Source organism: Myxine glutinosa, chromosome 7, assembly GCF_964187855.1.
Source record: "Myxine glutinosa chromosome 7, kmMyxGlut1.1, whole genome shotgun sequence".
Taxonomy (NCBI): domain Eukaryota; kingdom Metazoa; phylum Chordata; class Myxini; order Myxiniformes; family Myxinidae; genus Myxine; species Myxine glutinosa.
This window is the reverse complement of record NC_136267.1, coordinates 60,747,000-60,761,053: the sequence shown is the minus strand read 5'-3', so window position 1 is coordinate 60,761,053 and position 14,054 is coordinate 60,747,000. Positions and strand designations below refer to the sequence as shown.

Sequence of the window (14,054 nt, the reverse complement as noted above, 5' to 3'; positions counted from 1 at the left end):
GCTTTGGACATGGTTAGTAAGATGCAAAAGGGGTTTGAGATACCCCGGCACACTAATGGAGGGTTAAGAAATGCCCTGCTTAGTGCGGTTTTGAAAAACGGCACCTTTATGAGCAGGAGCTCTTCAAATTCAAACCGTTGGAGACAATATTGGCCATGCTAGTCACATGCTTATGATGCGATTGACCTGCACTCTTTTGTCATTTTTGATCTTTCAGGATGCTTTGATTTACACCATCTTTTTTTTTTAGTTCAGTCACTATTACAAATTCACTATTCACAAAAAAGGTGCAAAAACAGATCCTAGCAACTACAGACCAATCAGCCTTCTCCCAATTATCAGCAAAGTCATGGAATCCATCATTGCTTCAGATATGAAATCCTTCCTCTTCTCCAATGGCTTGATCTCTGACCATCAATTTGGATTCAGACCTGGTCACTCTACTCTGGACATGCTGCTTCTGCTTTCTCAACAATGGATGGAGGTCCTCAATGCCAAACAGGAAATTAGAGCTGTCTCCCTTGACATATCACGTGCCTTCGATACGGTCTGGCACCCCGCTCTGCTCACCAAACTCTCCTCCTTTGGTATCCATGGAAATCTCCACGCATGGCCGGCGGACTTCCTCTCTAGTCGTAGTCAACGTGTGGCCCTGAATGAGGTTCTCTCATCGCCCCTTCCTGTTCAGGCTGGAGTTCCCCAAGGCAGTGTTCTGGGCCCTGTGCTTTTTCTGGTCTTCATCAATGATCTCTCTGACTCTCTTGAAAATCCTCTCTATCTCTTTGCTGATGACTCCACTCTCTGCCGCTCCATTCCTCATCCCTCAGATCGGCAGTCTGCAGCCTCCTCACTCTCTGCAGACCTGGACAAAATCACAGACTGGGCAAACAAGTGGAACATGTCTTTCAATCCTGACAAATCTCACACTCTTACGATGTCTCTCCGAAAAGACCGACTGCACAACCCTCCCATCCACTTTCTGAATAATCCTCTCCAAGAAGTTCTGTCACTCAAGCTTTTGGGTCTCACTATCTGCCATGATCTTTCCTGGGAAAACCACATTTCAAATCTGGCCTCCAAAGCCAGTCGCCGACTGGGCATCCTCCGTCGTGCGAAGTCCTTCCTTGGCACACCTGAGCTCCTCACCACATACAAGGCTTTCATCCGCAGCTCAATGGAATACTGCTCTCCCCTCTGGGCTGGTGCTCCTGCCTCACAACTAGCTCGTCTTCACGCTGTTGAAACCAAAGCGTTCAGAATCATTGGAATCTCCCGCGATGAAGCTAACTCCAAGGGCCTTTCACTCACTCACCGCAGGCAGGTTGGTGGTCTTTCCATCTTCTACCGACTCCTCTCTGACCTTGCCCCCCCCCCCCCCAGCTCTCTCTAAGCTCTGTCCCCCAAATATTCCTACAGGTCGCACAAGATCTGCCTGCAACCCCCTTATGGTTAAACTACCAAAATCAAGACTCTCTGCTCACCTTCACTCCTTCATTCCTCTTTTCTCCCGCCTCTGGAACAAACTCCCTCACTCTCTTCAATCCCACTCCACCCTCCAGGTCTTTAAAACAGCTGTTCACCACCATCTCTTATCTTCCCCCATCCAAAACCTTGATCTTTTCTACCCCCGCTAATTTCACCCCAAATCCACTTTTTTGAAATACCAACTGATGTCGTTGGTCCTTGGACAGAAGTCCTTGGTGTCCTTGTGTTTTACACTTCTTCCACCCCCTCCCCCCTTCCCACGCCTCCTCCCCCCAAGCTCTCTCCCTCCCACACATCTCCCTGCTCTCAAATGTTATGTTTGTGTCCTTCCCCTTCTCTCCCCATCTTGTCTTCCGCTCCCTCTTTTTATATATTTTGTTTGTCTGGTTGATTTGTTTGTGAAATAAATGTTAGCTCTTTCATGAGCCTCGATTCAGTATACAAAAAAACAAAAAAAAATGCTTGATGCTTGTTCAGTTGATCGATCCTAAACATTTTGAACCCATATAAAAATAAACCACCCCCAAAAATCCTTCCCTACTAATTGCAGTTCCCCATCTGCATGTTACCGAAAGCATATTTTTACCTCCGCCACCAAAGGTGGGTGGAGGTTATATTTTCACCCCTGTCTGTCTGTTTGTTTGTTTGTTTGTAAACAAGATATCTCAAAAAGTTGTGGATGGATTCAGACAAAATTTGGCGGAGAGGTAGCGTATGTGAAAAGCACGAAATGATTAGATTTTGGTGAAGATCTGAATATGGATTCGGTTATGAGAATTATTTAATTTTTTAAGTGAATCTTCACCATTGGGAGATAGGGCCAAAAAACGATACATAGCAGGATATCTCAAAAAGTTATGGATGGATTTGGACGAAACTTGGTGAGAGGTTGTGTGTGTAACAAGGAAGAATCGATTCAATTGTGGTGAAGATGCGGATCTGGTTAGTATAATTTTTTTAAACTGTTTCGTCACCATTGGGAGGTCGGGCCAAAAACGATATATGGCAGGATATCTCAAAAACTTGTGGACAGATGATTTTGATGAAATGTGATTCTGTGTTGTGATTTTCTAATCTACTCTAGGATACAAAACGTAAACTGTTCACCTGGCGGAGGTATGCTCTCTACTAAGTGCCGTTCTAGTTTCTTTATGCATCACCATTACGTCATAATAAGCTTCAGCTCTCTCAAAGATGTCTTTGCACAATGATAGGATGTATGCCTCCTCAAGTGGTTGTTTTTACGTCAGCGGGATGAGGAATTTAATGTGATGACGTCATGGCTACATGATGACGTTTGTAAAATGGATAATCCTAGTAACTTCACATGTTGGAAACTTCAAGGCCGCAATTTCATTGCAATTGGGGTAAGTTGAGATGCCCAATCGTCCCACGATGTCTCACCATGACGTGACTAACGGAAACATATAATTTAATATATTTGAAGATTAATTGACATTTTATGATAAATATGTTGTCTTTTTGGGTGACAAATTTGATCAATTATACTTTGTTCCTGTTTAATTCCCTGATTATTATTTGTATCTTTTGCTTGAATTCATATTCCTCGCAACTTGACTCTTGCTGTTTTCTGGGTTTTTTGTGTGTGTCTCTGTCTGTCTCTTTCTCTCTGTGTCGAGCTAGCTCTTCATGCTTGTCAGCCCTTTGACCAACCTTGCTTTGTTTGAGAGCCATAACACCGACGATAAATAGCACCTCCTTCAAGCAACGCTCGTCTCTCCAGAAAGCACTATCACGAATGCTTGCGAACATGCCGCCCTTTGACCGCCCTCAAAAACCTAAATATTGGGGCCACAAGCAAAGTGACGTGACTGAAAGCATGTTCTTCCGACGCCAACATGTCTACCCTGGCATGGTCCCACCCTCTCAGGCCTGAGCAGCCCACCTGTCACAGCGTCGGTGCCGTGCCAGGGCGGTTGGCGCCGAACCAAGTTTATTCCTGAGCTAAGGCTCCGGGCCCATGGGGCGTACCAGTTCTGGCATTCATGCTGTTGTCAGCAAATGCAGTCCTCGTATTTATTGTAACTGGCACAAAGGATTTACTAAAATTTGGGCCAGCAATTGAAGGTGCATTTCCTGTTTGATTGCATTACATTTGTTGAGATTAGATTTCCAACATTCTTGAGCTTTTTGCACTGTTATTATGTTAGGCCAGAGTGTACCCTGATTGATTCATTCATGTGAGTGGTATGCCAATAGGTATGCAGAGGCAGAATGCATACTTATACAGCCAAACGTGGCCTAACTGCGAGTTTCTACACTACTTTATCAACTTGCTTCTTTAACTTCTGTTATACTTTACTTTAAGAGACGAGTCTTTCATGCACTTGGATGGAGGAACCTGCACATGCATCAACTACAGGGAACGGACAATAGCAGTGTACTTTTAAATGAAATGCAAGGACATGCGTGGAAATGGACAAAATGTATGGGATTAGAACCTGGGATCTCATAGTATGCAGAGCTATGTGTGCAGATAGGAATGCCAAACAGGTCAGCCCGAACGAATCACTCCCCCAACTGATGCCCGGAGGTCTCTAAAGGAGGTTGGTTTTGTCATTCACTTGTCTAATCTATCATTATCTTATTATTCATCTTTTTTGCACATTTTGAGAATAATGTGATAAGTTATAAAACATAATCTTATTTCTTTATTATCTGAACATAAGTGTTTTGGTGTCAACCTTTAATATTAATTGTCTGTCAATGTTTCAGATGCTGGAATTAAATCCAGAGAAATGGCCTATCCAGCAATTTAATGAAATAATTAAATCAGGACTTTATAAAGTGATAAGTGACACCTGCCCAACCCCTCTTCCCACCACAGGAAACAAAAGACTTGAACAGTGCACTGCAAATATGCCATGAAACAAAACAAAATATAATTAACCTGCACACTTGCATTCACACTGCACACCTGATTGACTTTTGATACACACTGGACAGGTATATTCTGTATCCAGTTTGTTATGCAGTGTTTAGTAAAATATGCTTTCCAAGGAAATCAATAATTATTCAACAGAAAGATCTCAATGTTTGGGAAAAACATCTTTCCACAGATTGGCTGAAGCAATGGGAAAACGTTTTTGAGCACAAAAAAGCTGTTATTTGAATGTTGTGATGACGGGGGTGAGAGAAGAGTAAGGGAGGGTCGGGACAGGGTTTGAGAAGCAAAGACATGACTGCAGATTACTTCATGTTTCCTTCAATATGTGGTTGGCTGGCATCATGCAACATGTTGGGATGCGCACATGGTATGCCACATCTGGGCTGACTGTACATCACCCAAACTGTATGTCACCCAAACTGTACATCACCCAGAGTCACACACACACACACACACACACACACACACACACACACACACACACACACACGCACATGGACACACATACATAAATACACATACATACATACACACAGACATACACATATACATAAATACACACATACACATACACACACACAGACATACACACACACACATGCACACACACACATATACACACACACACACACAGACACACACACATAAATACACAAGTATAAACACAGAGACATGCACACGCACACACACACGTACATACACACATGCGCACACACACATACATAAATATACATACATACACACAGACATACACATACATTTAACATACACACATGCACACAGACATAAACACAAACACACAAACATCCACTATGTACTCCATACTCGCTCTACTTTGGTGCTTCATCTGTGTACATGTTCACAGTTCCTCATTCAAGAAAATGTACTTTTTAAACGTTTGTTCCATTTTAATACAGTTGGCTCATGAACGTAGTTTTTCATCCATAAAGATGTGTACGAGTGGGATGTTGGGAAATGTAACCACAACATAACTATACTCTTCATTCAACGAAATCACTGTGAAATAACGACATATTAAATGAGACAAATCATACCACCTGGTATATTATGAGTTCAACACGAGACATTATTAATGGGACAGTCATTGTACCCAGTGATTGGCCTTGTCACCAACCAATGAACTCTTCCACGAGCCTATCATCATGACTTCCACAATTACATGTTTCTTTTAGTTTTTGAAGATAGCACTTAGAGACTGAAAAATACTTAAGAACAATAAATAAATAAAATAATCAATGTTTGTATCATATCTGAGTTGAAGACGTTCCAATACTGAAGTTGTTTGGAAGATATTTTTTGGAAGAGAATTCTGTTTTGAACATCGTGAACGCTGTTTTTAAACAAATTCCTCAAGTGGCTGCACCTCCCTTTGTAAAACTGCACAACCTCTCATAACCATTTTGCATGCTAATTTTGCTTTTTGCTGTAGCCTTGTTCTATAACCTGCTTCGCACCTGTCACTGCATTTTTTTTATGTATTAAGCGGTTACATATTAAACTGGAACAGTACTCGATAGAGAACGTATACCTCCACCAGGCTGAACAGTTTACGTTTTCTATCCCACTGATAGGCCAGATCTGGATTCGGACCTGAACAAAAATCTAATCGACTTGTTTTTGTCACTTGCCCAACTCATCCACCAAGTTTCATCCGAATCCGTCCATAACTTTTTAAAATATCGTGCTATTTATTGCTTTTGGCCCGATCACTCAATGGTGACGAATCACTTTTAAAAATTCGAGAATCCCGATCCAGATCTGGATCTTCACAAAAATCAAATAATTTCGTCCTTGTCACATACCCAACCTGTCCGACAGGTTTCATATGAATCCATCCATAACTTGTTGAGATATCCTGCTCACAGACAAACAAACAAAGAAACAAAGCAAAAAGAGCACGATACTTGCAAAATCCACCCCACTCCAAACCCTCTCCCTCCCCCAAACGTTGCCATGGATACATCAACTTGTCCATTTCATTTGGATTCAAATTGACGATTTTAATCAAAGCTCAGACCAATCGGATGAAAATTGATGATTTTATAAATTTGACCTTGAGTTGACCTTTGACCTTTAGACCTCAAATAGTTGCTTTCCTAATTAATTGATGCGCTATGCAATTGCTCTTTAATTTTCCGGTTAATCGGATGAAAATTGATGATTTTCCAGATGGAAATTGATGATTTTAGAGGTTTGACCTTTAGTTGGTCATTGATCTTTTGACCTAAAAAATAGTTGACTTACCAATTCAGTGACCCAATATGCAAATATTGTTCAATTTTCAATTCAATTCGGAATAAAAATGGCGATTTTAGAAATTTGACCTCCAGATGACCTTTGACCTCAAAATCTGTGGGGTTCTCAATTGTGACGACCTCTATACAACCTGATGACGTTTCATGACGATCGGTTTGGAATTGTGACGTGTGGGCCAGTGACAAACAGACAGACGTGTGAAAACATAACCTCCGTCCACCTTCAATGGTGGCGGTAATAAAATTCTTCATTGCTTTAAGAGAGATAACTGTCTTTGAAATTGAGCTCCTTCACTTCATGGACTTTAAAACGTTCCTCAAATGTGTTCCTCAAGTTTCCATCAATTGTCCTGACAAGTTTATAATTTATGGTCGAATGCATTACTGTCCTTAACTGTTTTTTTTATTTGCAAACAACTGAGTAAGCGTAAATAAAGGTAAAAATGGAGTTTGTTTTTGCATTTGTTACCATTATACACATGTACCGAAAAGTTCCTTCCTCGACTTCAACTCTTCAATGCCCTGATATGTGATTTCAGGAGTTGCTAAAGTTATTCAGTGAAACTTTCCCAATGTTCCCAAACATTATGAGCAATTATGAACATTCCCAAAGCAATTTTGACATTTATTTTTGCATTTTCTTTAATTTCCATGAAATCATTCAAAAGCAATGCAAAAATAATATGACCCCTTGTTGATGAGAAACATCCTTTAAAGGTGTCTGTGTATATAATACTTGTTTAATAAGCCCCAACTATTCCCACCTTCTTGTGGGTTTGGCCAAGGAATGGTTTTGAGCCAAGTCTTTCACGAACCGACTGACCAGGCCTGACATTTGATTGAAGGTGGCAGGGATTTGTCATTTGTTCAGGGAGCCGGCGTTACCTCACCTGCTATTTGTGGGATATTTAACGTCGACCAACAACCAGTGCTGACTTGACATCTTTCTGATGAATATGACTAATATCAGGAAGCAAGTCAAGGTTTATTGGATTTAAACTTGATATGACAATATTATTAGGGAAGTGCTCAGATAGCAGGGTAATTACCTTGCCAATACTTTTCTCGTTAAGGAAAGACTCGGAATCATTTGTTGCCATATCTGTAAATGTTTTTGCATTTTTAGAGACTTTTGCAGAAAGCTTATGATTCTCGAGCAAGATTTCAGGCTGAAATACAAAGTACACTTTAATTTATCTTCTCAATAATGGAAGAACTACCGGTGTCACGTGTTGATATAGATGGCAATGGTTTTTGGAGACTTCTTCAGGGAATGGTGAGAGTGATTAGAATAAAATGTAGCTTCAGGAAAAGCTCTGAAATCTCTCCATTCTTGTATAACAAATATTTTTTCATTCATGCCATTTAATGTTTGAAACAGCTTCTCATTCTTTTTCTTTAATTCAACGTTTTAACTGCAATGTGCATTCTTTATTAACCTTTACACCCATTTGCATTAGCTAAACCATCCCCTCTTATTTGCACGTTTCCGTGTCCCTTCCCTTCCTCTGTCCTTGCTTGTTGCGGCCAAGCGTGGCCCCATTAATCTTTTATCCAACTATTTAGCAGACCGTGCATGTTTTTAACCCTTTATATGAAACAGACAGTTATTTGCCAACGCCGTAAATAATTAAATCACTTTGTTTTGTCAAAAACATTTCCTAATATTTTTGGACAAAAATGTTAGTTTTTTTTCTTCTTCTGTGCACTAACTAGTTATTTTGTAACATCAGTTTTGAAAAGTGTGTTTTTGTAGCTTATTTGGTTAAAAATTATCTGCTGTTAAAACAAATTCAAATTGAACCAGTGATGCTGATTATTATTTATTATCAGTAATGAAGTTCTCAATTTGTTTTATAAATCATAGTTATTGGAATAGGTATCGTTTTAAAAAATCCTAATATTAATGATACTATATTAATGATATTATACTATATTAATGATACTATAATTAATACAATCATATTAATTATATTCAGTAATAAAAGTTTTTCTGTGTAACGTTTTGCACATGATAAATTATATATCACTTGAGCACTTTTACAGTTAGTAAATGAAGAAATGTAACTTCCTACAAGTAAGCGAACCTTTGGGTAAATATATCAAACACAATTCGTGCAAATGACCCTCACACTCTGCCTCACCTCCTGTTGCTTCCAGGACAGCCTGCCTGCCATGGACTCGGCCTGAGGCCCAAAGGAGCAGCGATGTGGATCAGCAGAAGCAGCTGCTGCTTGATGCATATCTGTGCAAATATCTACAGAACGATTCGTGATGAAATCGCTTTGCCACTACTGATGCGACCAGTTTCAATTATGCTCTAAAAATCTCCCTCTATATCCTTGCTTATGTTCCTTTATAATTATTCCACTATCAAAACACATTAATGTCATTTAGTTTCAATATCGGGAGTTTTTTTGTTTTTGTTTATTTCTATAGTTGCGCATTCTGATGATACACATGACCTACGGTCCCCTTTCAATGTCTCTGTAGCCAACTATTCCCTCCTTTTGCTTTCTTTCTATTTGTCAATATGGATTTTTCAATTTTCCAAATCTCCAATAATTTAAAGCTTAACAGTAAAGCTTGTATTGTTCATTCAGCTTGTCACGAAGAAAAATGATAATAATCCATCCATTTGATCCCATAGCTATTAAGCCATAAGTTCCAACAATGAAATGCATTGTTTAATAAGGCTAAGTACAAGGACCGTGTCTCCACTCTGTTCGTCTTGGTTGCTCCTCCAGTTTAACATCTATGTGATGGATGGGGAGGGGTGGGGGGCACTCATTGACGCATCGCTGCGAATGTGAAACAATAGGTTGACAGTTTATAGCTATGCCAATATATTCAAACCCAGGCTAGGCCATTCACAAGGAAAAGCGTGTACGTTATCCCAGCATCCCAGAATCGTACGTTAACCCAGAATCGTACGTTAACCCAGAATCGTGCTTTTATTCCCTTGCAAACTTAAAAAAAAAATCCGTTATGAAAGTCAATAATCCAAATAAAGCAGTGATCACTTTAAAAGCCAAGGTGCATTACAGGGTCGATCAGAAAAAGCATTTATACTACACCTGGCTCCACCAACCATGATCCGTCTTCATGGCCAAATGTGCCTTTCCTGCTAATGGATGTTGGAAACTGGTCCATGGTGATAAAATGCAGAGAATGATGTGGGCTTTTGCTGCATTATGAACATGATGTACCAACACCATTCTGCGGTAAAATATTTAGAATATGGAGACTTGAAGTCAATTTTCAACCTTAAAATAATTAGTCGATTTATTGTGGAATATGTTGTGTGACTAGGATCACAGCAGACTTTAATTATCTTAATGAGAGTTGGATTCAGTAATTCAGAAAGGTAATGCAAGATAACTTGATCATCTATATAAATATTATGATGGTGTCTGTTTAACCAGTTTCCTATCTGCTGTCTCAGTGCTTCGCGTATTGTCATCAAACTCAGCATAATTAATAATGTTTTATGAATCTGCTTATGGCATCTAAATTTAACTCCAACTTTTATTCCCGCCATGTCGAATGACGTCACGACATTCCGGTCGACAGTGCTTCAACCCCAACCGTTTTTGTTGTTGTTGTATAGCCCCAGACAGTTCTCTCAAACAAGCCTGCGGCACGGAGACAGCCGATCGATTTGGCAGGAGCGACCCAGAGATCCTCCATATCCAGGATGGTCTACCCCACCTTCACAAAGTCAGGCCCATGAGAGAGAGAGAGAGAGAGAGAGAGAGAGAGAGAGAGAGAGAGAGAGAGAGAGAGAGAGAGAGATAGAGATAGAGAGATATAGATATATATATATATATGCAACGTGTGGCTGCTGGTTGCATCATTTCTGGAATTGTGGCTGTTGCCATTATATTTCCCCATTTACAGTAAGCTGGTTTACTCATTTTGCTGACCTCGGAAGGATGGCAAGCTGAATCAACCCACCTGGTGTTATATTTCAACACCATGACAGTGGCTCAACTCAAGAGCCTAAGATCTTTAGCCAGACACCTCAACTTTTAAGCCAACACCAACCACACTTACCCCAAACATCATGGGATTGCTCTTATTCTCTCCATTAATCGTGTTCACTGCAACATTGTTGTTGTTGTTGTTATATGGCTCTCCCATCTCAAAAAATTCCATTCCAGCTGGTCACCCGTTCTTGATGGATGTGTTTTTGACGGCTACTCGTAAATATTTTGGTTATTTCTGTGGGCGTGATATTTGTCCACAATTAGATATGAACGGCACATGTGACATCACATGTGTTCAGCCAATTGAAAATAAGGCATGGCTGCCCAGCATGGAAATGACTGGCAATTTAACTTGTTTCATTTTCCCCCAAAGAACAATGTAAAGTGAAACTTTGACAATGTGCAATTGCAGTAATTCGTTTATTGAATTTTGACTTTTGGTTTCACTATACCTCATAGTTAAAGATTCAGATGACCACTTCACAAGTTAAAATAAGCAATAACACTCACATTGTTTCCGTCCGTTACAAGTGCAGAATGTGAAGCTCACGATATACTGGAAGTTTGGATAAATCGACTTTAAATTGTCCGTCTACTGTTTTATGCATCACCTAAACTCATATCAAGTCAGGTATCAAAATATTTTTGTCCCCCGTCGCACCACTATGGTTTTCCCCTCCGTCCGTGTGTGCGTCCATCCGTCCGTTTGTGCGGACGTGCGTGCGTAAGCGAAGGACCGAATTCTAATTTGGTGTGTGGGTGCAACTCGGCATATGGAAGAACCCTATTGAAAATTAGGTCGCCACGTCAAAATCCAAGATGGCCACCGCCATGTATGTCTGAACCTTGTGAGCGGAATATCTTGAAAAATAAACGAACTACTAACTTCTAATCTGGTGTGTGGGTGTTTCTACGCATAAGGAAGAACGCTATTGAAAATTGGGTCGCCACGTCAAAATCCAAGATGGTCGCCACCATATATGTGTCTGAACCTTGTGAGCGGAATATCTTGAAAAATAAACGAACTACTAACTTCTAATCTGGTGTGTGGGTGTATCTAGGCATAAGGGAGTACTCTATTGAAAATTGGGTCGCCACGTCAAAATCCAAGATGGCCGCCTTGCGTCTTCCACTTTGTCACCACATCACTTCACCGACGGGGGACCTAGGTGTAACGCTTGTTTTCTTTATTTTTCCTGATGTTTTGTATTATTATTGTTATTATTACTAGTATTATTATATCCATACATTTACTTGTATTTAGTGATGCAATAGGCCTGTTTAGCATTCCGTCTGAACTCATGGCTCATGATTTGGGAATGTCATGTCCTGCATTTTGTCCTGGTCAACAAATGTCCTTTTAATTGTGTAACGGTGCACTGGTGTCTTCTTGTGACTTTGTCCTGAATGTGATTTATGTGTAAGCTCCTCCGTGAGCTTTTGATCACTGTTAAAATATATTTTGCGGTGGATGACATTTATCTGTTAAATACTGATAAATTATAATTATTGTACAATTTGTCTTACTGACAATGTTTCTTGCTCAGGAGTTTTACTTTGTCACATTTTGCATCACTGGGAGTGAAGATATGAAGGAAAGGAAGCAGTAAGGAGAGTGTTCGATATAGATATTGACGTGAGCATCAGTACCATGGATCATCATCTCTGAAAGGTTAGAGGGTATTGATCATGGCTGTCATTGGTGAATGCACCATAAACGAAATGGAGAATAAGTCAGAGATTATAAAAAATATATGTGTATAATTAAATAATGCTTTTCAGGCCAATAGCAAATAGGCTTGTAGACACACAGCAATATAATAAATCAGGTTTTTCCACTCGTGGCCTCTGGGCCACAGGTAGGCCTTCAGCAATAATATGTGTAACGTGTCTCAGGTAACACTGCTCATTTCAAAAGGAGTGCTTGGATCTTTTAATTACTGCTGCACCTTTACTAACGTCTACTGATTTATGTCAAAAACTTAAATGGTCGTGATAGATATTTACCAAAGTATTCCAATAAAGAGTTTGTAATCGATTTGCATTGCATTCATGGCGTGTACACACACACACACACACACACACACACACACACACACACACACACACACACACACACACACACACACACACACACACACACACACACACACACACACACACACACAACATGCAGCGTATTGGCTCGTTGCGGCGATGTATTGTGACAGTGTGGGACGAGTTGCAGATGCCACCTTTGAAGGTGACAACATTGATGTCACCTGGTTGAAATAGTTCTTTAAATTTCATGCATGATAAAAAAATAAAAATTCATGGTAACGAGACGTTTATTGAGCTAACCACCATGAGAGGCTGGCGTTTCGGACGTTCACACGTCATCAGAGTAGCGCTCTCTGCTTGTCCATCATCGCTCACGTTCAGGCTTCACCAGCAATACTAGTCCTTCATTCCTCCAACAATATAACGTCAATACTGTACCTATCAAAGGTGTGCATGCAGTAGTGGAGTCCATAAATTATCACCTTGGGTTCCGAGAAAATGACGCAACCTTTAACGGTATGTACGGTAAACTTATACTGTGCAACAGGGGTGTGTTTGGTTACCAAGCAGCTACATGCCTTCAGAAAGTATTCACACCCCTTGACTTTTATCACATTTTGTTGTGTTACAGCCTGAATTTTAAATGTGTTAAATTGAGATTTTTATGTCACTGATCTATACATACTACCCCATAATGTCAAAGTGGGAATTTTATTTCGAGATTTTTACAAAACAATTAAAAATGAAAAGCCGGAAATGTCTTGAATCAATAGGTATTCAACCTCTTTGCTATGTCACTCCAAATTGAGCTCAGGTTCATTCAATTTCGTTTGATCACCCTTGAGAGGTCTCCACAACTTGATTGGAGTCCACCTGCGGCCAATTCAATTGATTGGACATGATTTCGAAAGAAACACCTTTTTATATCGGCTCTCTCAGTTAGCAGTCCATGTCGGAGTAGAAACTCTACCATGTAGTCCAAGGAACTATCCGGAGAACTCAGAGATATAATTGTAATGAGGCGTATATCTGGGGAAGTGTATAAAACAATTTCTAGAGTGTTGAAAGTTCCCAAGAGCACATTGAGCTCCATCATTAGGAAATGCAAAGAATATGGAACGACCAAGACTCTTCCTAGAGCTGGCCGTCCGACCAAACTGAGCAACCTGGCGAGAAGGACTTTGGTCAGGGAGGTGACCAATAACCCAATGACCACTCTGACAGATTTACAGAGTTCCTTGGCTGAGATTGGAGAACCTGCTGGAAAGACAACTATCTCTGCAGCGCTTCACAAATTTCGGCTTTATCGGAGAGTGGCCTGACGGAAGCCACTCCTGAGAAAAAAGGCACATGACA

General features: G+C 40.3%; 1 protein-coding gene across 1 annotated transcript in view; it reads left to right on the top strand.

Annotated features, from left to right (window-relative positions):
- The window catches only part of LOC137431281 (uncharacterized), a 129,752-nt gene extending 117,056 nt beyond the window's left edge, over positions 1–12,696 (top strand). Inside the window, exon 9 of the mRNA XM_078781814.1 lies at positions 8,830–12,696. Coding sequence (XP_078637940.1) covers positions 8,830–8,859 — 30 coding nt within the window. The 3' untranslated portion in view covers positions 8,860–12,696. The remainder of the gene's footprint in view (positions 1–8,829) is intronic.
- The last annotated feature ends 1,358 nt before the right edge of the window (positions 12,697–14,054 follow it).